At 39.8% G+C, this 23,933-nt stretch overlaps 1 protein-coding gene across 1 annotated transcript; it reads right to left on the bottom strand.

The window, feature by feature from the left end:
* Positions 1-17,053: 17,053 nt before the first annotated feature.
* On the bottom strand, positions 17,054-22,862 carry NDUFAF4 (NADH:ubiquinone oxidoreductase complex assembly factor 4). Its single transcript, XM_082475492.1, has 3 exons — positions 22,564-22,862; positions 21,928-22,031; positions 17,054-18,707 (listed from the first exon to the last, which is right to left on the bottom strand). Exons 1-3 carry the CDS (start codon positions 22,697-22,699, stop codon positions 18,420-18,422), a joined length of 528 nt encoding a protein of 175 aa, XP_082331618.1. The 5' UTR covers positions 22,700-22,862; the 3' UTR covers positions 17,054-18,419.
* Between the last annotated feature and the right edge of the window lie 1,071 nt (positions 22,863-23,933).

The following is a 23,933-nucleotide window of genomic DNA, read 5'->3' as shown; positions in this document are numbered from 1 at the left end:
AAGTTAGCAGAAGAAATCATAAAGATCAGATCAGAAATAAATGAAAAAGAAATGAAGAAAACAATAGCAAAGATCAATAAAACTAAAAGCTGGTTCCTTGAGAAGATAAACAAAATTGATAAACCATTAGCCAGACTCATCAAGAAAAAAAGGGGGCTTCCCTGGTGGCACAGTGGTTGAGAATCTGCCTTCCAATGCAGGGGACACGGGTTTGAGCCCTGGTCTGGGGTGATCCCACATGCTGTGGAGCAACTAGGCCCGTGAGCCACAATTACTGAGCCTGCGTGTCTGGAGCCTGTGCTCTGCAACAAGAGAGGCCACGATAGTGAGAGGCCTGCGCCCCGGGATGAAGAGTGGCCCCCACTTGCCGCAACTGGAGAAAGCCCTTGCACAGGAACTAAGACCCAACACAGCCATAAATAAATAAATAAATAAATAAATAAATAAATAAATAAATAAAAGAAAAAAAGGGAGAAGACTCAAATCAATAGAACTAGAAATGAAAAAGGAGAAGTAACAACTGACACTGCAGAAATACAAAGGATCAGGGGAGATTACTACAAGGAACTGTATGCCAATAAACTGGAAAACCTGGAAGAAATGGACAAATTCTTAGAAATGCACAACCTTCTGAGACTGAACCAGGAAGAAATTGAAAATATGAACAGACCAATCACAAGCACTGAAATTGAAACTGTGATTAAAAATCTTCCAACAAACAAAAGCCCAGGACCAGATGGTTTCACAGGCAAATTCTATCAAACATTCAGAGAAGAGCTAACACCTATCCTTCTCAAACTCTTCCAAAATATAGCAGAGGGAGGAACACTCCCAAACTCATTCTACAAGGCCACCATCACCCTGATACCAAAACCAGACAAAGACATCACAAAGAAAGAAAACTACAGGCCAATATCACTGATGAATATAGACGCAAAAATCCTCAACAAAATACTAGCAAACAGAATCCAGCAGCACATTGAAAGGATCATATACCATGATCAAGCGGGGTTTATCCCAGGAATGCAAGGATTCTTCAGTATACGCAAATCAATCAATGTGATACACCATATTAACAAACTGAAGGAGAAAAACCATATGATCATCTCAATAGATGCAGAGAAAGCTTTCCACAAAATTCAACACCCATTTATGATAAAAACCCTGCAGAAGGTAGGCGTAGAGGGAACTTTCCTCAACATAATAAAGGCCATAAATGACAAACCCACAGCCAACATCGTCCTCAATGGTGAAAAACTGAAACCATTTCCACTAAGATCAGGAACAAGACAAGGTTGCCCACTCTCACCACTATTATTCAACATAGTTTTGGAAGTTTTAGCCACAGCAATCAGAGAAGAAAAAGAAATAAAAGGAATCGAAATCAGAAAAGAAGAAGTAAAGCTGTCACTGTTTGCAGATGACATGATACTATACATAGAGAATCCTAAAGATGCTACCAGAAAACTACTAGAGCTAATCAATGAATTTGGTAAAGTAGCAGGATACAAAATTAATGCACAGAAATCTCTAGCCTTCCTATACACTAATGATGAAAAATCTGAAAGTGAAATTAAGAAAACACTCCCATTTACCACTGCAACAAAAAGAATAAAATATCTAGGAATAAACCTGCCTAAGGAGACAAAAGACCTGTATGCAGAAAATTATAAGACACTGATGAAAGAAATTAAAGATGATACAAACAGATGGAGAGATATACCATCTTCTTGGATTGGAAGAATCAACATTGTGAAAATGAGTCTACTACCCAAAGCAATCTACAGATTCAATGCAATCTCTATCAAACTACCACTGGAATTTTTCACAGAACTAGAACAAAAAATTTCACAATTTGTATGGAAACATAAAAGACCCCGAATAGGCAAAGCAATCTTGAGAAAGAAAAATGGAGCTGAGGAATCAGGCTCCCTGACTTCAGACTATACTACAAAGCTACAGTAATCAAGACAGTATGGTACTGGCACAAAAACAGAAATATAGATCAATGGAACAGGATAGAAAGCCCAGAGATAAACCCACGCACATATGGTCACCTCATCTTTGATAAAGGAGGCAAGAATATACAGTGGAGAAAAGACAGCCTCTTCAATAAGTGGTGCTGGGAAAACTGGACAGGTACATGTAAAAGTATGAAATTAGAACACTCCCTTACACCATACACAAAAATAAACTCAAAATAGATTAAAGACCTAAATGTAAGGCCAGACACTATAAAACTCTTAGAGGAAACATAGGCAAAACACTCTATGACATAAATCACAGCAAGATCCTTTTTGACCCACCTCCTAGAGAAATGGAAATAAAAACAAAAATAAACAAATGGGACCTAATGAAACTTAAAAGCTTTTGCACAGCAAAGGAAACCATAAACAAGATGAAAAGACAACCCTCAGAATGGGAGAAAATATTTGCAAATGAAGCAACTGACAAAGGATTAATCTCCAAAATTTACAAGCAGCTCATGCAGCTCAATAACAAAAAACAAACAACCCAATCCAAAAATGGGCAGAAGACCTAAATAGACATTTCTCCAAAGAAGATATACAGATTGCCAGCAAACACATGAAAGAATGCTCAACATCATTAATCATTAGAGAAATGCAAATCAAAAGTACAATGAGATATCCTCTCACCGTTCAGAATGGCCAGCATCAAAAAATCTAGAAACAATAAATGCTGGAGAGGGTGTGGAGGAAAGGGAACACTCTTGCACTGTTGGTGGGAATGTAAATTGATACAGCCACTATGGAGAATAGTATGGAGATTCCTTAAGAAACTAAAAATAGAACTACCATACAACCCAGCAATCCCACTACTGGGCATATACCCTGAGAAAACCATAATTCAAAAAGAGTCATGTACCATAATGTTCATTGCAGCTCTATTTACAATAGCCAGGACATGGAAGCAACCTAAGTGTCCATCATCGGATGAATGGATAAAGAAGATGTGGCACATATATACAATGGAATATTACTCAGCCATAAAAATAAACGAAACTGAGTTATTTGTAGTGAGGTGGATGGACCTAGAGTCTGTCATACAGAGTGAAGTAAGTCAGAAAGAGAAAAACAAATACCGTATGCTAACACATACATATGGAATCTAAAACAAACAAACAAACAAAAAATTGTTCATGAAGAACCTAGGGGCAGGATGGGAATAAAGACGCAGACCTACTAGAGAATGGACTTGAGGACATGGGGAGGGGGAAGGGTAAGCTGTGACAAAGTGAGAGAGTGGCATGGACATACTTACACTACCAAACGTATAATAGATAGCTAGTGGGAAGCAGCCGCATAGCAAGGGAGATCAGCTCGGTGGTTTGTGACCACCTAGAGGGGTGGGATAGGGAGAGTGGGAGGGTGGGAGACGCAAGAAGGAAGAGATATGGGAACATATGTATATGTATAACTGATTTACTTTGTTATAAAGCAGAAACTAACACACCAATGTAAAGCAATTATACTCCAATAAAGATGTTAAAATAATAATAATAAAAAATTTAAAAAATAAATAAAATTAAAAAAAAAAATAGGTAATTAAGGCTAAGTGAGGTGATTACCTTGGGCCCTATTCTAATGTGAGTGGTGTTCTTATAAAAAGAGGTGATTAGGTCACAGACAGGTACAGAGGAAAGACCTTGTGAAGACATGGGGAGAAGATGGCTATCTTCAAGCCAAAGAGAATGGCCTCAGAAGAAACAGCCCCACCAACACCTTGATCTCAGACTTCTAGACTCCAGAACTGTGAGAAAATCAACTTCTGTTGTTTAGGCCACCAAGTATATGGTACCTTGATATGACAACCCTAGCAAATTAATATAGTTGGTTCTTCTATACCAGCTATATAATCAAAGGATTCTAATGTGTATAAATATAAATACTAAGTAAAAGGAACGTTAGGTACCTAATGAAATATGAAGATCTGAGAGGTCACACCTTCTCCATAAAAATCAAAGAGGTCCCACTCAGGATAGCATGCTCAGCACAAAAGCCCCATAGTGAGCATCACAGTGAGAGGGTGAGACTACAGTGCATCAGCCACAGCCGTGCTCTACAAGAAAATTAAAATGGAAACAGTAACTACCAGCATAAGAAAATTGAAACCACACAAAAAGCAAATACTTTCAGTAACCGCTCAAGAAATGTGAACGTATGTTCACAGGGAGTGGAAGACCTGCTTGCAGTCACCAAAGACACCACCCACATCAACAGACTGGGCTCTCTGGAACCTTAATTTTTTGACTAGCTAATTACTTTTACATGATTTTCCCCTTATATGGCAACTTCATTCTCCTTGAAACAGTAGCATTAATAAAGACAAACCCTGATCAGCAAGGCTTTCATCTCTCCCTCCTATGAATCCCCATTGCATCGTGTTTATACTTCTTAGGGCACTTATTAAATTCTGCTCTGTAGTGGGGTAATTTGTACACTTCTCTTATCCCAACAGGAAGCAAGGACTACATTCATTCCTCATCATAACACTTACCTCTGTACCTAGCTCAGAGACTTGCACTCAATTAATACTCAGTAATATTCATCAAACAGAATTGAACTAAATTACTATTCAATAAACCGAAACTGAAGTGTTATTTTGCCTTTTAGGTCATAGGCAAATACCTACCTCAGTAGGAAACTAAGTAAGGAAGACTGCGTTCACACTGAGAGTCATGAGAGATGAGTTTGGAGAGATTAAGCAGGCATGGAGCTACTTATAATTCAAGGAACTTGGATTTTATCCTAGGGGTGATGAAATGAATTTAAAGCAGGGGAACAACAGTTTCACAGGTGCATTTTTTTAGAAAAATTAGTCTGGGTGCCAGTTGGAAAACGAATTATAGAGAGTCATGACAGAGGCCAGAAGCTGCAGGTGGGGGTAAGTTAGAGAACAGTGAAGAGGTGTCTGACTTTTTTGGTCTTTGTAATTGGGAGATTAGCGGAATCATTGTCAAATCAACCAAAGTACAACTGGGCAAGGTATAAAGGTGAAGAGTGAAAAAAATTTTTTTCTTTTTTATCAAAATAGTAAGCATATTATACTAAAGTATGTAAAATGCTTTATTTTGAAATGAACAGCTTGATGTATTTGTACATAGGTATATACTAATGCAATGTCTGCCCAGATCAAAACAGAGAACACTTTCAGTACCTCTCATGTCCCTTCTTAATCAATAAGTTATTAATTACAAGGGAAAAACTAGTAATTTTACAGAGAAAATATGGCAGATACCACCTTAAACAAGCTGTCAAAGTTAACATCATCCAAATGAGACAAACTGACAGCATGCATTACCTGATATGATGCACTGCAAAGGGCAAAGATGACAACAAATTCTTTGACACTTTTCCCATCAGGAGGTATGGCCTATGCCCCCGACCCTTGAATCAAGCCATGCTCTGTGACTGCACTGACAAATAGAGTGAAGAAGTGATGCTCTGACAATTTCTGATGGTTCTACTTTCTTTGTCCTGCAACATTTGCTTTTGGAACCCAGCCAGTCACCATGCTATACGAAGCCCATGCCACATGGAGAGCTTGTCTACAGATGCTCTGATCCAGTCTTGGCTAAACTCTCAGCCAACAACTAGCATCAACTGCCTGTCATGTGAGTGGGCCATCTTGGATGCCCAGCCCAGTTTAGCCTTCAGATAACACCAGTCCCAACCATAACTACACAAGAGATCACAAGGGAAAACTGCCCAGCTGAGCTCCAACAATCTGCAAAACCCTGAAAGATAATAAGGAATTGTTTTTCTTAAGCTGCTAGATTTTGAGATGATTTGTTGTGGAGCAATAGATAATTAAAACAGCAGGTAATGTTGTAAAACTGTAAGTTCCATGAGATTTTGTTATCTTCCCTGCTGAGTCCCTAGCTTCTCGAACAGTGCCTGGCACACAGTAAATAGAGCAATAAATATTTGTGGTTATGAATAAATAAATGAATAGTTATTACTGATTTGAGGAAATGATTTGAAAAGCCACTTCTCTCTTAAACACTACAAAGCAAAGTTGAAATGTTTGTCTTCTTTTGGCTTAAAAAATTACTTGAGCAAGTAAAGTTTTAAAAAATCATGCTATTAATCTTATACCTACATGCAGAAGTGGGTCACACATTTGACCTACCTAAAAGTGGGTCTCTTAATAAATAGAATGTGGCAACCTAAATATTTAATAAAGGGCTCATTAAGGATGTTGTCTTAAAGGCTTTAGAATCTCTTAAATCTGGTCCTTTTAAAATCTTTTATCTTAATTTTGCTGTTCCTCCTAAAGCACCATGGTCAGCAGCAACAGGAAAAATATGTAACAAGAATAACCAAAGAGGAGAAAAGATGCTTATTCGCTTTGGTGACATTGTGGTATTTTAAGTGGTTTTCCATTTCTAAGCACTTTATCTGAACCAACAGCATCAGTTGTGGACCAGCACTGGGAACAGAAAGGCTGAAATAAAAATGATTGAATAACAGATAATGGCCTAAGGAGCAGTAAATAGAGTTAGTAAGAGTTGAATACTCTATGCAGGGGTTTCCCTACACTAATAAAAATCTAAATAATAAATAGGAGCCCACTTGTTTCTTAATTGAAAAATTAAAAAGCAGCATCTGGGGGGCTTCCCTGGTGGCGCAGTGGTTGGGAGTCTGCCTGCCAATGCAGGGTACACGGATTCGAGCCCTGGTCTGGGAAGATCCCACATGCCGCGGAGCAACTGGGCCCGTGAGCCACAATTACTGAGCCTGCGCGCCTGGAGCCTGTGCTCCGCAACAAGAGAGGCCGCGATAGTGAGAGGTCCGTGCACTGCGGTGAAGAGTGGCCCCCGCTTGCCACAACTAGAGAAAACCCTCGCACAGAAACGAAGACCCAACACAGCCATAAATAAATAAATAAATAAATAAATAAAAATTAAAAAAAAAAAGCAGCATCTGTTTACTCACTAATTCATATAAATTTGTGTGAAATCATAATGCCATCTATTGAAAAAAGTAAACTAAACAAAAAATAAAATTTAAATATTACACAAAGCCATACTATTGTGCAATAAGCCTCATTGAAAAATGAAAGGAAACTATAGATAATTACAAAATAAAAATAATGATCTTCATTATATAGTTCAGTTAAATTGTTAGATTAATTTAACTGAACTATTATGCTTACCGAGAAATGCAGGAAGGCATTTAAAGAAAAATCTGGCTCTGATATTTCCCATGCATAAGTGCTACAAAGTATACTAAAAGAGCAAAACTGCTCAAAATCATTATCTCTAAATGGAATTTTTACTACCAAACATATATGTATTACATTTAATCATTACTTACTCTTCTGGAATAAGAAGGAGGCCTGAGGCTTTTTTTACAAATAAATTAAATACTGCTTTTTTTTTTTTCCTCAGTGACCCCCCTCTGTTTCCTGATGTGAATGTCAGTAAGCAATCCTACACATAAATCCTTTCATTAGTTTATTTTCTTTGGAGCCACGAGCAGAGTTCATTGTCATTCAGGTGGCATTGTTGTGGCTTTCTTCTTTCAAAATTAGATAACATTTCCAAAGGTTATATTCTCTCACACAACCAAGAAATCTTCCTGCTCCTCAAGACTGTACACTGTTACCTATTTCCTTTTATCTCAGGGAATACTTCTCAATTTCCAAGTACTGGTTTATTCCATTTGACTAAATTCTTGTCTCTAAATTATTCATCTTTATAGTGATGTACACGTTGCCTTTTTCCTCACAGGAAGTAAGGAAGAATCACTTTTGGTGTTATGCACTATGTACTTCACAACATTAATACATTAAAACTTACAGAACTTCATCTCTGCTCAGGATTCTGTTCTTCTAACTTCTACAATTCTTCTCATGTATGCTCCCCAAGACATAGTTCTACTGTTGGAGTGCTGACAATGACAAAGAAAAACCATGGAATTAGTCACCCAAATGCTCTGAATGTAAAGCTTTGGTTTTTATATATGGACTATTGTCCCAATTGTCCTAATGTAATTGGTGCCCTTTTCACTCTCAAAAGTGTTCCAGTTTGGGCAGTAAATTATATGGTGACCCTATTAATGGTAGAACTTTGCCAAATCCACCCACTTGGACAACATTCCTGAATCAGCTTCTGGGATCCCAGTTCTCCTGCCCACCCTATGATTAACCTTCCTGCCTCTTCCCCTGACCCTGCTAACCCAAATCTTTTCATCTCCAGGAATTCTTTCCTTCTTCCCTTTTTCATGCCCTGGAAAGCTTCTCTCCTTCAAACTCCCTCAAATTCACCCTCCTAACTCCTGCTCCTTTTCTTCTTCCACAGGAAACTTTAGACCCAGACAATGCTGATATTCAAACTGCACAGATGGTCTGCACAATTTGGACAGTCTGGTGTCACACTGGCCATTAAATATTTTCAAAACATCCTGATCCAGAGCTCATCAACAAAGGAGTCTCTCACCCTTACTAAAGCAGTCAACCACAGCAGAGGAGGCCCAGACACCAATCTTTCCAGAGGTCCACAGACGATGCTCATACACAGTGGGCACTGAGTCATCCTGGCTTCACATGGCCCAGGCACCTTGCGAGCCATCTCACTTAATTCTTTTTTTTTTTTTTAATTTTTTACAATGTTGTGTTAGTTTCTGCTGTATAACAAAGTGTATCAGCTATATGTATACATATATCCCCATATCCCCTCTCTTGCATCTCCCTCCCATCCTCCCTATCCCACCCCTCTAGGTGGTTACAAAGCACAGAGCTGATCTCCCTGTGCTTTGCAGCTGCCTCCCACTAGCTATTTTACATTTGGTAGCTTATATATGTCAGTGCTACTCTCTCACTTCGTCCCAGCTTCCCCTTCCCACCCACCCCGTGTCCTCAAGTCCATTCTCTACGTCTTTGTCTTTATTCCTGTACTGCCCCTAGGTTCATCAGAACCTTTTTTTTTTTTTAGAGTCCATATATATGTGTTAGCATATGGTATTTGTTTATCTATTTCTGACTTACTTCACTCTATATGATAGACTCTAGGTCCATCCACCTCACTACAAATAACTCAATTTCTTTCTTTTTATGGCTGAGTAATATTCCATTGTATATATGTGCCCCATCTTCTTTATCCATTCATCTGTCAATGGACACTAAAGTTGCTTCCATGTCCTGGCTATTGTAAATAGTGCTACAATGAACATTGTGGTACATGTCTCTTTTTGAATTATGGTTTTCTCAGGGTATATGCCCAGTAGTGGGATTGCTGGGTCATATGGTAGTTCTATTTTTAGTTTTTTAAGGAACCTCTATACTGTTCTCCATAGTGGTTGTATCAATTTACATTCCCACCAACAGTGTAAGAGGGTTCCCTTTTCTTCATATGCTCTCCAGGATTTATTGTTTGCAGTTTTTTTAAAAAATTAATTTATTTATTTATGGCTGTGTTGGGTCTTCGTTTCTGTGCCAGGGCTTTCTCTAGTTGTGGCAAGCGGGGGCCACTCTTCATCGCAGTGCACGGGCCTCTCACTATCGCGGCCTCTCTTGTTGCGGAGCACAGGCTCCAGGCGCGCAGGCTCAGTAATTGTGGCTCACGGGCCCAGTTGCTCCGCGGCATGTGGGATCTTCCCAGACCAGGGCTCGAACCCGTGTCCCCTGCATTGGTAGGCAGATTCTCAACCACTGCGCCACCAGGGTAGCCCTGTTTGCAGCTTTTTTGATGATGGACATTCTGACCTGTGTGAGGTAACACCTCATTGTAGTTTTGATTTCCATTTCTCTAACAATTAGTGATGTTGTGCACACTTTCATGTGTTTGATGGCAATCTGTATATCTTCTTTGGAGAAATGTCTATTTAGGTCTTCTGCCCATTTTTGGATTGGGTTGTTTGTTTTTTTGATATTGAGCTACATGAGCTGCTTGTATATTTTTGAGATTAATCCTTTGTCAGTTGCTTCGTTTGTAAATATTTTCTCCCATTCTGAGGGTTGTCTTTTCGTCTTCTTTATGGTTTCCTTTGCCATGCAAAAGCTTTTAAGTTTCATTAGGTCCCATTTATTTATTTTTGTTTTTATTATCATTACTCTAAGAGTGGGACAAAAAGGACCTTGCTGTGATTTATGTCATAGAATGTTCTGCCTATGTTTTCCTCTAAGAGTTTGATAGTGTCTGGCCTTACCTTTAGGTCTTTAATCCATTTTGAGCTTATTTTTGTATATGGTGTTAGGAAGTGTTCTAATTTCTTCTTTTTACGTGTAGTTGCCCAGTTTTCCCAGCACCACTTATTGAAGAAGCTGTCTTTTCTCCACTGTATATTCTTGCCTTCTTTGTCAAAGATGAGGTGACCATATGTGTGTGGGTATATCTCTGGGCTTTCTATCCTGTTGATCTATATTTCTGTTTTTGTGCCAGTACTCTACTGTCTTGATTACTGTAGCTTTGTAGTATAGTCTGAAGTCAGGGAGCCTGATTCCTCAGCTCTGTTTTTCTTTCTCCAGATTGCTTTGGCTATTTGGGGTTTTTGTGTTTCCATACAAATTGTGAAATTTTTTGTTCTACTTCTGTGAAAAATGCCATTGGCAGTTTGATAGGGATTGCATTGGATCTGTAGATTGCTTTGGGTAGTAGAGTCATTTTCACAATGTTGATTCTTCCAATCCAAGAACATGGTATATCTCTCCATCTGTTTGTATCATCTTTAATTTCTTTCATCAGTGTCTTATAGTTTTCTGCATACAGGTCTTTTGTCTCCTTAGGTACGTTTATTCCTAGGTATTTTATTCTTTTTGTTGCAATGGTAAATGGGAATTTTTCCTTAATTTCTCTTTCAGATTTTTCATCCTTAGTGTATAGGAATGCAAGAGATTTCTCTGCATTAATTTTTTATCCTGCTACTTTAGCAATTCATCGATTAGCTCTAGTACTTTTCTGGTAGCATATTTAGGATTCTCTATGTGTAGTATCATGTTACCTGAAAACAGTGACAGTTTTACTTCTTCTTTTCAGATTTGGATTCCTTTTATTTCTTTTTCTTCTCTGACTGCCATGGCTAAAACTTCCAAAACTATGTTGACTAATAGTGGTGAGAGTGGGCAACCTTATCTTATTCCTGACCCTAGAGGAAATGGTTTGTTTTTCACCATTGAGGATGATGTTGGCTGTGGGTTTGTCATATATGGCCTTTATTATGTTGACGTAGTTTCCCTCTATGCCTACTTTCTGCAGGGCTTTTATCATAAATGGGTGTTGAATTTTGTCAAAACCTTTTCTGCATCTATTGAGATGATCATATGGTTTTTATTCTTCAGTTTGTTAATAAGGTGTGTCACATTGATAGATTTGCGTATACTGAAGAATCCTTGCATTCCTGGGATAAACCCCACTTGATCATGGTATATGATCCTTTCAATGTGCTGCTGGATTCTGTTTGCCAGTATTTTGTTGAGGATTTTTGCATCTATGTTCATCAGTGATTTTGGCCTGTAGTTCCTTTTTTGGTGACATCTTTGTCTGGTTTTGGTATCAGCGTGATGGTGGCCTCATAGAATGAGTTTGGGAGTGTTCCTTCGTCTGCAATTTTTTGGAATAGTTTGAGAAGGATGGGTGTTAGCTCTTCTCTGAATGCTTGATAGAATTTGCCTGTGAAGCCATCTGGTCCTGCGCTTTTGTTTGTGGGAAGATTTTTAATCACACTTTCAATTTCAGTGCTTGTGATTGGTCTGTTTATATTTTCTATTATATCCAGGTTCAGTCTCGGAAGGTTGTGCTTTTCTCAGAATTTGTCCATTTCTTCCAGGTTGTGCATTTTATTGGCATATATTTGCATGCAGTAATCTCTCATGATCCTTTGTATTTCTGCAGTGTCAGTTGTTACTTCTCCTTTTTCATTTCTAATTCTGTTGATTTGAGTCTTCTCCCTTTTTTACTTGATGAGCCTAGCTAATGGTTTATCAATTTTGTTTATCTTCTCAAAGAACCAGTGTTTAGTTTTATTGATCTTTGCTATTTTTTCCTTCATTTCTTTTTCATTTATTTCTGATCTGATATTTATGATGTCTTTCCTTCTGCTAACTTTGGAATTCTTTTTTTTTGTCCTTTCTCTAATTGCTTTAGGTGTAAGGTTAGGTTTTTGTTTTTCTGGGTTTTTTTTAGGTAAGAAGTGGATTTATTTAGAGAGAAACACACTGCACAGAGTGTGGGCCATCTCAGAAGATGAGAAAGGCACCAGGGTATGGGGTTGTCAGTTTTTATAGTGGTGGGTAATTTCATAGGCTAATGAGTGGGAGTATTCCAGCTATTTCAGGAAGGGGCAGGGATTTGCAGGAATTGGGCCATCGCCCACTTTTTGATCTTTACGGTCACCTTAGAACTGTCATGGTGCCTGTGGGTGTTTTATTTAGCTTGCTGATGTGTTACAATGAGCATATACTGAGGCTCAAGGTCTAGTGGAAGTCAACTTGTCCACCATCTTGGACCCATTTGGTTCTAATCCGTTTATGTCACGTCCTTGGGCTATGTCATTCTTTCAAAACTTGTGCCTTGCCCCAAGGTTAGGTTGTTTATTTGTGATTTTTCTTGTTTCTTGAGGTAGGATTGTATTGGTAAAAACTTCCCTCTTAGAACTGCTTTTGCTGCATCCCATAGGTTTTGAAAACGTCTTTTCATTGTCATTTTTTTCTAGATATTTTTTGATTTCCTCTTTGATTTCTTCAGTGATCTCTTGGTTATTTAGTAGTGTATTCTTTAGCCTCCATGAGTTTGTATTTTTTACAGGTTTTTTTTTCCTGTAATTGATATCTAGTCTCATAACATTGTGGTCCAAAAAGATACTTGATATGATTTCAATTTTCTTAAATTTACCGAGGTTTGATTTGTGACCCAAGATATGATCTATCCTGGAGAATGTTCCATAAGCACTTGAGAAAAATGTGTATTCTGTTGTTTTGGGATGGAATGTCCTAAAATAGCAATTAAGTGCATCTGGTCTAATGTATCATTTAAAGCTTGTGTTTCCTTATTTATCTTCATTTTGGATGATCTGTCCGTTGGTGAAAGTAGGGTGTTAAAGTCCCCTACTATGATTGTGTTACTGTCGATTTCCCCTTTTATGGCTGTTAGCATTTGGCTTATGTATTGAGGTGCTCCTATGTTGGGTGCATAAATATTTACAATTGTTATATCTTCTTCTTGGATTGATCTCTTGATCATTATGTAGTGTCCTTCTTTGTCTCTTGTAATAGTCTTTATTTTAAAGTCTCTTTTGTCTGATATGAGAATTGCTACTGCAGCTTTCTTTTGATTTCCATTTGCATGCAATATCTTTTTCCATCCACTCACTTTCAGTCTGTATGTGTCCCTAGGTCTGAAGTAGGTCTCTTGTAGACAGCGTATATACGGGTCTTGTTTTTGTATCCATTCAGCCAGTCTATGTCTTTTGCTTGGAGCATTTAATCCATTTATATTTAAGGTAATTATCAATATGTATGTTTCTATTACCATTTTCTTAATTGTTTTGGGTTTGTTATTGTAGGTCTTTTCCTTCTCTTGTGTTTCCTGCCCAGAGAAGTTCCTTTAGTATTTGTTGTAAAGCTGGTTTGGTGGTGCTGAATTCCCTTAACTTTTGCTTGTCTGTGGAGGTTTTAATTTCTCCATCAAATCTGAATGAGATCCTTGCTGGGTAATGTTGGTTGTAGGTTTTTCCCTTTCATCACTTTAAATATGTCCTGCCACTTCCTTCTGGCTTGTAGAGTTTCTGTGAAAGATCAGCTGTTAACCTTACGGGGATTCCCTTGTATATTATTTGTTGCTTCTCCCTTGCTGCTTTTATTATTTTTTCTTTGTATTTAATTTGTGATAGCTTGATCAATATGTGTCTTGGCATGTTTCTCCTTGGATTTATCCTCTATGGGACTGTCTGTGCTTCCTGGACTTGATTGACTATTTTCTTTCCCCGTGTTAGGGAAGTTTTGAACTATAATCTCTTCAAATATTTTTTCAGACCCTTTATTTTTCTCTTCTTCTTCTGGGAACCCTATAATTTGAATGTTGGTGCATTTAATATTGTCCCAGAGGTCTCTGAGACTGTCCTCAATTGTTTTCATTCCTTTTTCTTTATTCTGCTCTGTGGCAGTTATTTCCACTATTTTGTCTTCCAGGTCATTTATCCATTCTTCTTCCTCAGTTATTGTACTATTGATTCTTTCTAGAGAATTTTAAATTTCATTTATTGTGTTGTTCATCATTATTTGTTTGCTCTTTAGTTCTTCTAGGCCCTTGTTAAACGCTTCTTGTATTTTCTCCATTCTATTTCCAAGATTTTGGATCATCTTTACTAACATTAGTCTGAATTATTTTTCAGGTAGACTGCCTATTTCCTCTTCATCTGTTTGGTCTGGTGGGTTTTTACCTTGCTCCTTCATCTGCTGCATATTTCTCTGTCTTCTCATTTTGCTTAACTTACTGTGTTTGGGGTCTCCTTTTCTCAGGCTGCAGGTTCGTAGTTCCCATTGTTTTTGGTGTCTGCCTCCAGTGGGTGAGGTTGTTTCAGTGGCTTATGTAGGCTTCCTGGTGGAGGGGACTGCTGCCTGTTTTCTGGTCAGTGGGGCTGGATCTTGTCTTTCTGGTGGGCAGGGCCAAGTCCAGTGGTGTGTTTTGGGGTGTCTGTGAACTTAGTATGATTTCAGGTAGCCTCTCTGCTAATGGGTGGGGTTGTGTTCCTGTCTTGGTAGTTGTTTGGCATGGAATGTCCAGCACTGGAGCTTGCTGGCCATTGGGTGGGGCTGGGTCTTGGCGTTTAGATGGAGATCTCTGGGAGAGTTCTCACCGATTGATATTACGTGGAGCCAGGAGGTCTCTGGTGGACCAATGTCCTGAACTCGGCTCTCCCACCTCAGAGGCTCAGGCCTGCCAGAGCATGAAGACCCTGTCAGCCACACGGCTCCGAGAGAAGGGAGAAAAAATAAATAAATAAATAGTAAAAATTTTTTTTTAATTATTAAAATAAAAAAATAATAGAAAAAAGAAGAGAGCAACAAAAACAATAAATCCACCAATGATAACAAGGACTTAAAACTAAACTAAGATAAACATAAAAATCAGAAACAAATCAGTCTCAGACAGCAAACCTGAAGTCTACAGTTGCTCCCAAAGTCCACCGCCTCAATTTGGGAACATTCGTTGTCTACTCAGGTATTCTTCAGATTCAGGGTTCATCATGTTGATTGTGGGGATTTAATCTGCTGCTCCTGAGGCTGCAGGGAGAGATTTCCCTTTCTTTTCTTTGTTTGCACAGCTCCTGGGGTTCAGCTTTGGTTTTGGGCCCGCCTCTGCGTGTAGGTCACCCTCAGGAGTCTGTTCCCTGCCCAGACAGGAGGGGGTTAAAGCAGCAGCTGATTAGCGCTCTCTTGCTCACTCAGGCTGGTGAGAGGGAGGGGTATGGTAGTCATAATTGGAATGCAGGGCGAGCCTGTGGCAGCAGAGGCCGCCATGACGTTGTAACAGCCTGAGGCGTGCCGTGTGTTCTCCAGGGAAGTTGTCCCTGGATCATGGGACACTGGCAGTGGCAGGCTGCACAGGATCCCGGTGAGGGGCGGGGGGTTGGATACTGACCTGTGCTTGCACACAGGATTCTTGGTGGCAGCGGCAGCAGCGTTAGCATTTTCATGCCCTTCTCTGGGGTCCAAGCTGATAGCCGTGGCTCCCACCCATCTCTGGAGCTCACTTAGGCGGTGCTCTGCCTTCTGTGGGAACATGGGGAAGGAATCCCCTCTCCTCGTACACCCTGAAACAATGGTCTCTTGCCTCTTAGGCTGGTCTAGACTTTTTACCGGACTCCCTCTGGCTAGCTGTGGCACACTAGCCCCCTTCAGGCTGTGTTCACGCAGCCAACCCCAGTCCTCTCCCTGGGATCTGACCTCCAAAGCCTGAGCCTCAGCTCCCAGCCCCTGCCCGCCCCGGTGGGTGAGCAGACAAGCCTCTCAGGCTGGTGAGTGCTGGTCGGCACCAATCCTCTGCACGGGAATCTCTCCACTTTGCCCTCTGCATCCTTGTTGCTGCGCTCTCCTCCGTGGCTCTGAAGCTTCCCCCCTACCTGCCCCCCGTCTCCACCAGTGGCTTCCCAGTGTGTGGAAGCTTTTCCCTCTTTACAGCTCCCTCCCAGAAGTTCAGGTCCCATTCCTATTCTTTGGTCTGTTTTTTCTTTTTTGCCCTACCCAGGTACGTGGGGATTTTCTTGCCTTTTGGGAAGTCTGAGGTCTTCTGCCAGTGTTCACTGGGTGTTCTGTAGGAGTTGTTCCACGTGTAGATGTATTTTTGATATATCTGTGGGGAGGAAGGTGATCTCCACGTCTTACTCCTCTGCCATCTTGAAGGTCCCTCCTCAATTAATTCTTATAATCCCACAGACAGAAAACATAGTGTAGTAATTAGGAGCACAGGGTTTTGAAAATAACCTACGAGGGTTTAAATCCAGGTTCCAACGTTTGCTAGGTAATCTTTTAAAAGTTACTTTACATCTCTATGCTGAAATTTTCCTTGTAAAATATGGTTAACAGTACTTATCCTCATGCCTGTGGTAACTATTAAGCAAGTTAATAAATTTACTTGTTCAATGCCTAGTACAGTAACTGCTTTTAAGATGTTAGCAATTATTACCTGTTCTACAGTTGAGGACATTTCTAACATCATATGGCTAGAGGGACGCTGAGATCTACCTCTAGATTTTTCTGAATCTCAACTCCATGCCTTCTGTGACACCACTATTACCCAGCACTCTCCTACCTGTAATAAAAAGCAGTAATAGGCCAATGAATGATATGGGAAGTACTTTATTTTATCATGTGACACCACATAACAACAGCTATATTTACAGCTGCCTAACCACAGTGTAGATTTGAATAGGGAAGATGGCTCAGAAATAGCAGTATTAGTGATTCAAGTACAAGTATTGACCTTTATTTGGTAAAAGAAGACAGTTTTGATAATTGAGTTATCGGAGTCTTAAAATACATTTTTATATTAAGAATTCTTTTTTTCTTAAAAGAACTAGTTTTGAACCAAATATAAGGTAGGTATAGTTTATTCACATAATGAAACTGCATTTGAATACAGCTTAAAACTTCCCCATCTCAGTCAGTTTTTCTCTTCTCAGCATTACAAATGCCTCATTCCATCATCATGCTGAATTCCTCAGCAACTTCCATACCATTTCCAGGGAAATCCCTGGAAAGTAGGCAATGCCTGTCTTCCCTCAGAAAGACACTGATAACCTGGAATTTTTCTTACCACATTCTCTGAAGATTCCCACAACTCACACCTTCTACACTTTTGAGATATATTTTTTGAATAAAACATACCACTAAGACTTTGAAAACCTAAATTCTGGGCCTGGCTATGTCATAAACTACAGAATAATCTTAGCTGGGTCATGAAACGTCCCCAGGCTGCTCTTCTCAGTTGGAAAAAAATAAGTCGAATTTGTTCAGTCCTTTGTAGTCCTTTGTTATCTTATGTATCTTCACAGTAACCCTTCGATTTAATCAGGCAGCACTATACTTTTTATAGAGGAAATTCAATCTCAAAGAGGTTACACAATCGACCCAGAAATCCCACAGGTAGTAATATGACAGAGCTCAAGTTACGCAATCTCACTTAAGACCCTAGTACTGGCACACACTGTGCTCAGAGGTTTGTTAAATGGATGAAGCAGCAATTTCCTAAGTCCCTTCCAGTGATCACACTTTATATTTCTACTTGCTATTTTTTCTCTTCTTTCAACCAGCATTTAAATTAGAAAAAAAATATGTATCTGATCACCAAATTCAATTTACCATAGTTCTCTGATTTATCCACTCTTTAAAATTTTCTTGTATTTCTATGCTAAGTCCAGAGAAAAGTTATTTTTTTCAGATAGGTTCCACTATGCCTGTCTCTCTGAAAGCTTTTGAACTTACCTGTTTGTCAAAGCAGAAACTGCTAAAATTTTAAACACGCCAATTCCTGTTTATATTTTTAAAAAGTTATTTCATACATAAACTAACCACCAAAATTGGAAGGTGAAGCTTTGAATGTTAAACAAGGGATTCAGGACATTTCCCAAGAGGTTATATGATCAATTTAAAAGCTGATGATATGACTTGCCTAAAGTACAATAACTCTTTTATTTATAATAAATTTATACATGTGCTGACTAGTCATGCTGATATTACATAAGAACATATGCCTAAACCAAATTAAAGTTTAAAAGAGAACAAAATTAATTCTAACAGCAATCCTGAAAATTCAGCAGAGCTCAATAAATAGCATGCTCTCACAAGGAGGGAGCTTAACACATTTGGTAATTTATATAATTTAATATGCTAAAAATGAGAAAATAAACAGGGTACAGGGATGCAGAGTACATAAAGGAAAAGTCATTTCAAGATTCTCTTCATTTTGATTGTATTGCTTTCTTGCCTTCAGGGGGTAAGATTTTGACTTCAAAAGTAACGAAATATTTGAGAAGGGAATTTACATCTTGCTGATCTAGATGGTACTCTTCAGCTATTTTCTCAGCAGTCCATGTGTCTGGATAAAGTTTATGATTATTGAGAAGTGTCAGTGCCTCTACAATGGAAATTTTGCCTTTGGGAATGTTCTTAACATTCATCATATCAGAATGATGGTCTTTTGGCAACCTGAACTCCTTTGGCTTCTGAGGTGTTCCAGCATCCTTTACCTAGTATCAAGAAACAAAAACCAAAAAATAAGCTTTCAAGATGAGAGCAAAGATTTGACACCTACTTTCATGATTCTAGAATCTTTATTATTCTTCTTCAAAGAAATACTACCCATGATTTTCTAAACTATATTTTCTCATTACAATGAGTCATAGTTCAATGGCACTTTTGCCATATCACCATTTCATAACCATAAGTCAATCATTAGAAAATTTAGGTAGTTCTAGAAAATAATAATCAAATGTATACCATCCACTTACCACATTATTTCATATATATTAAAAGAACAACAATAATGCACTGATTAGAAAACATAAAAAACTGCTTTAGAAGGGCAGGATTCTGATGCTGCTCTAACGGCATACTTGATAATCTCCATTCTGTTTCCTAGTTTTGTATTTCATATTCAGTGCCTCCAAACACCTTGAATGAATTCGAATATTGCTAGAGATCTTGCCTCTTCAGAGAAAATAAACTAATGCCTCCAAGACCGCAATAAATATAAATAAAACTACCTATAACACCCGTCTTTCCATCTGTCTGTCCCACCCAAGCTTAACCCTTGCATTTGTGCTCTGTATTCCATTCCTCTATCAGCTACACCAACCATCCCTCTTTACCTTTCCTTTCAAATGCACCCTGCCTATTACTGCTGTTTGGTCAAAATATGAAAATGCTGTAGTCACCAAATTTTACAAACACCCACCAAACCCAAAACCAACACTTCTTTTATGACCAGTTTCCTTCTTTTTAGTTCAAGTTTAAAAGAGATACTTGTGATCTCAAATCCAGAGGATTAGATCTGCATCCAGAGGACACTTTTCAGGCTTTATCTGAACTCACTACAGCACCTGACACTGCTGACCACTCCCATGGACCCACAACTATCTTTCCTTTGGTTTCCATACCACCCCTCTCCTAGTTTTCCATCTGTCTCTGTAGCGGTTCCTTCTGTTTCTTTTGTGGACTATTTCCCTTCAGATGCCCCGTAAATGTTAGTGTGCACCAAGTTCTAGCCCAGGCTGTCTTCTCACTCTACACATTCCTCCCAAGCAATCCCACACACCCCCTTATTATTACTATCTATGTGTTAATGACTCTTGAATCTGATCTCAAACCTTGACCTTTCTCCTGACTTCCAGATCCAAATTCCCAAATGACAAATGGCATCTTTACTTGGATAATCTATAAGCACATCAAAATCAACATGTCTAAAACTGAACTTATCCTTTTCCTCTGAAAATCCGATTCTATCCCCATACCCTCTAGCTCAGTGACTAATACCACCCACCTCCCATATCCCACTCCAAAACCCAGAGCTTCCCTTACGTGATACCTTACATCTCCCCCTCTCTCTCATTACAGGCAATCAACGACCAAATCCTGCTGATACTACCTAAGTCACTCTCCAACCCATTCACTTCTCTCCCAGTCACTAAATCACCCTTGTCCAAGCCAACGTCTCTTGCAGGAACTACTGCAAAACCCTGGTCTCCTCTAACTAGATAAAATGCATTTCGTTCCTTCCCAGCCCACTCTCAAAACTGCCCCCAGAATGAAGCAAATCTGATGTCACTGTTCGACAGGAAACTCTTCAATGACTTCCCACCACCCTCAGGATAAAACTCAAATTCCTTAGCAAGACAAATAAGGATCTTCATGATCTGGCCCCTGTTACTCTCTACCCCACCTCAGTTCTCCCAAATTCATTCCTCATACTTTCTCCTAACTGTTCTGAACTCTAAAGGCATCACACTCTCTCCTATCTTCATACTGTAACTCTGGCCTGAAATACTCCTAACAACTTCTTCACTTTCCACTGATGTCCAGAGACATCACAAATCATTAAGAAAATTATGAACTGCCCAAAAGAAAAAAAGGGACATAGAACATAAATAGGCACTTCAACCTTTTCTTCATTATCACTCTGCGTGAGTCTTTTCAGACTTTTCCTAATACCCTCCCAAGAAATTTTAATACCACTGTATATCTCCTATGTATTATAACTACATTTCTGTGTTTTACACATAAGAAGTGCTAAATGTTTTTTGCTCCCCAAGAGCCAATTTTCGAATGAGTAAGTACATGTGAGAGAAACAATACTTAGAAATATTATCTAACTCCTGCCTAAAAATAACATAAAGAACATGAACATCAACCCCATACATATATTTCTTATGAGTATATGGTGATAATTGAACCCTATAACTGCTACTGTGTGCAACAATTTACATACCTTATTGTACATGAGTTTTATATCTCTTCTCTAGTGAAAATCATACTAATAACTTTATCTGTGCAAACTGTCTATTGCCTATCTACAGAGAGAGACAACCAGAGAATTTTAGAATGGAAAGATAGGAATTGTCATTGGCAATTCCCTCTCCTTCAGTCAAACTCTTCCTCCTACTTAGAACCTTCCTGCCCCACAAACTCATCTGGTTAACTCCCACCCATCCTTCAGGCCTGAGTTTGAATGTCACTTCCTCAGAAACCATCCCTGATCCTTCAGTCTCAAAAAGGTCCCTCTGATATGCTCACAGTGCCTATATTTCTCCTTCGGAGAGTTATTAGTAATTATGTACCTATGGTTGCTCATCTGTTTAATGCCTGTGTCCCTCACAACACTATAAGCACCGTGAAAGCAAGGACTAGAGATGTTTTGTTCTCTGTATGCAAAGCACTTGTGCCTGGCACTTACATACACGTTCCCGTTCCCAGTGTATTCTGTGATCTCCCTATCTTTACGTATTCTATCTTAATAATATTCTTAAAAAACAAAATAAAAAAAAAAAACAAGCACCAACAACATAACACTAAAGGAATCTCTGAGATTAAAACATACCTCAATCCACTGAAGTATGAGAAAATAGTATTAAAGCCCTCCCTTGGTCATTCCAATGACAACCACTAGAATACCTTACCAAATCCTACAAATTCTGAAATAATACCAAATAATTCACCGAGTTGCACACAATCACTACTTTCACAAGTCTTTTAGAATTTCGGAAAATATCCAATGAACGGAGGCATATGTGTCTGGCTTAGACTGCTGTGCTTCAACTTTGCCAATGCTCTGCATTCTGGTCACAAGCACACTGACATTTTTACACTTGCAGAGCGCTCACTCTCTTTTTTACTATTTACACTTCTCTTGGTCATTCTCCTGGAGCCCCAAAGGGTTAAATTATGTATTTACTTAATTAAAACACACATTACCTGCACAAAAGACACGGGATCTTTGGAATCGACATACACATCTTTTAGTAATGACAGCAGTTTGTCATCTTTCCTAGCAATTTCTCCCTTAATTTCTGGATGGCCTAAGGAAAGAAAAAGAATGTCACAATATTTAAAGCCAAAGAAAATTTCCTCTAAGATCCTAAACACTTAACACAAGCCAGTCACTTTTAATTTTTTGCTTAATCAACAATCACTCGAACACTACAGAACATGTTTTAAGTGTAACTCAAAATGCTAGGTCAAGCTCGGTGTCTATCATTCTGTGAAGACATCTAGAGAGTTCTCTTGCACACGATCCCTTTTGATTTTGATTCCTTGTATCAAGTCACTGAGCATTAATGACAAAAGCCGGCGAGGGCAGGGGCAGCGGGGTCACAAGCTAACACCGCCAGCACTACGAAGTAGGCGGAGCCGCCGCCTCCACCGCGAGCGCAAGGGGACTGTCTCAATGTCACCGGCCTGGTGGCTCCCCCTTCCCGCGTTCGGCTGACCCGAGTGACTGCAGCCGACCCCGGTCACCCCCACCACTGGACCGAGGTCCACCGGCGTGGAACTGCCCAGCCCGCACAGGCAGCCCGCATCGCGAGGCCCCACGCGCCCTGGCCCACTTACTGCTCATCTGCTCTCGCAGGAGGTTCTTGGTGGAGGGGTGCCTGGGAGCGGCGGAGGGCTTCATCCTGCTGATTTCCCGTTCTGCCCGGTTCTCTAGGTTGAAATTCCTGATTGCGCGAATCACCGCAGCCCCCATCTCTTCATAACATGATGCCCTTAAATTCACACCACACGCGGTTAAACACCGGCGCGGGCGACCTCCGGGACGCACCGGAGCATGCGCATGTCTGGGGTCGCCCTGGCCGCGCGCCGGAAAACGGACGCTGATTGCGCGCCGTTCGCCCCCCAGCGGTCGGGAGGGCGCACGCAGCGTCTCTGCCCAGAGTATCTCAAAGGGAGCGCGCCTGCCTCCGGGGCCTGGATGTGCTCCCACCTGTGGCCGCTTCCGGCGAGATGGGGCGGGACTTAAGGTTCGGACACACGATGGCGCTCCTCTCCCGAGACTGGTGGAGTCAGGCGGGAAGTTTTAAAGCAATTTCGTGCCGGGCCTCACCCCAGATTTTCTGATTTAATTCCTCCCAAGTGAGGCCCGGCGTTGGTTCAAGCTTCCCACGTGATTCGAAAGTTGCGGGCTGAGAAAGTCTAAGAAAATTGACCTTGAAGTCCTTTCACAGGTCAGTGCAACCAAAGAGGAAGCCAGTAAAAATGGAACTAATGGCACCAGGGTAAAGGAAGGTTCTAAAATGGACCTTTCCTGCTTTTGTGAAAGGAAATAATGAAAGTTTAATCATTCTCGATGAATATTTGTTCTCTCACTCTTTTATTTAAATGTCCCTATTTTCCTGTCCCCTTGCCTGATGAGTTTGAATCTGAGCCGTGTTCTCTTTTTCCATAATCTTTGACATCCCTCTCTCATAACCCATTTGATCTAATTGTATCGATTTCCGTTATGCTGACCTTTCCCTTCTCTTGTGTATTTTTGATACTAATTTGTGTTATATCTCCATACTATTAAGTGCTGAGTCACCGCGTCATTCCCTAGCCTATTTCTCCTTTGTTCTGCCTTCCTTATTCTTTTTTTTTTTTTTTTCTTCCTCATTCTTTTTAAGCCAGGGAGACCTCCTTTAACTTAATGAAAGGAACAGACAGTAGGGAAAAAACAAACAAAAAAAGCGAGTGCTGTACATATTTTCTCTTTCTGTCTCCCTCTTTCCCTCCCTTTTTCCCACTCTCCCTCTTCCTCCTCCTGTTTCTGAATGGATTACTGTGTTGCTGCTTTTATTTAAGATTCTTTAGAAATATTGTCATTAATCCATAATCAAAGAACCCACTAGGAAGTAGCAGAGTTTCCAAAGTTTACAGTATTTTTCAGACTGTGGCTGCAAGATCTGTTTTTAGTGTTCTCAGCTCTCCTTAGTGAAATGAAGGTG

This window comes from Balaenoptera physalus, assembly GCF_965194825.1.
Source record: "Balaenoptera physalus genome assembly, chromosome: 9".
Lineage (NCBI taxonomy): Eukaryota > Metazoa > Chordata > Mammalia > Artiodactyla > Balaenopteridae > Balaenoptera > Balaenoptera physalus.
Note: the sequence above shows the minus strand (reverse complement) of the source record. Positions and strands in the feature narration are given on the sequence as shown.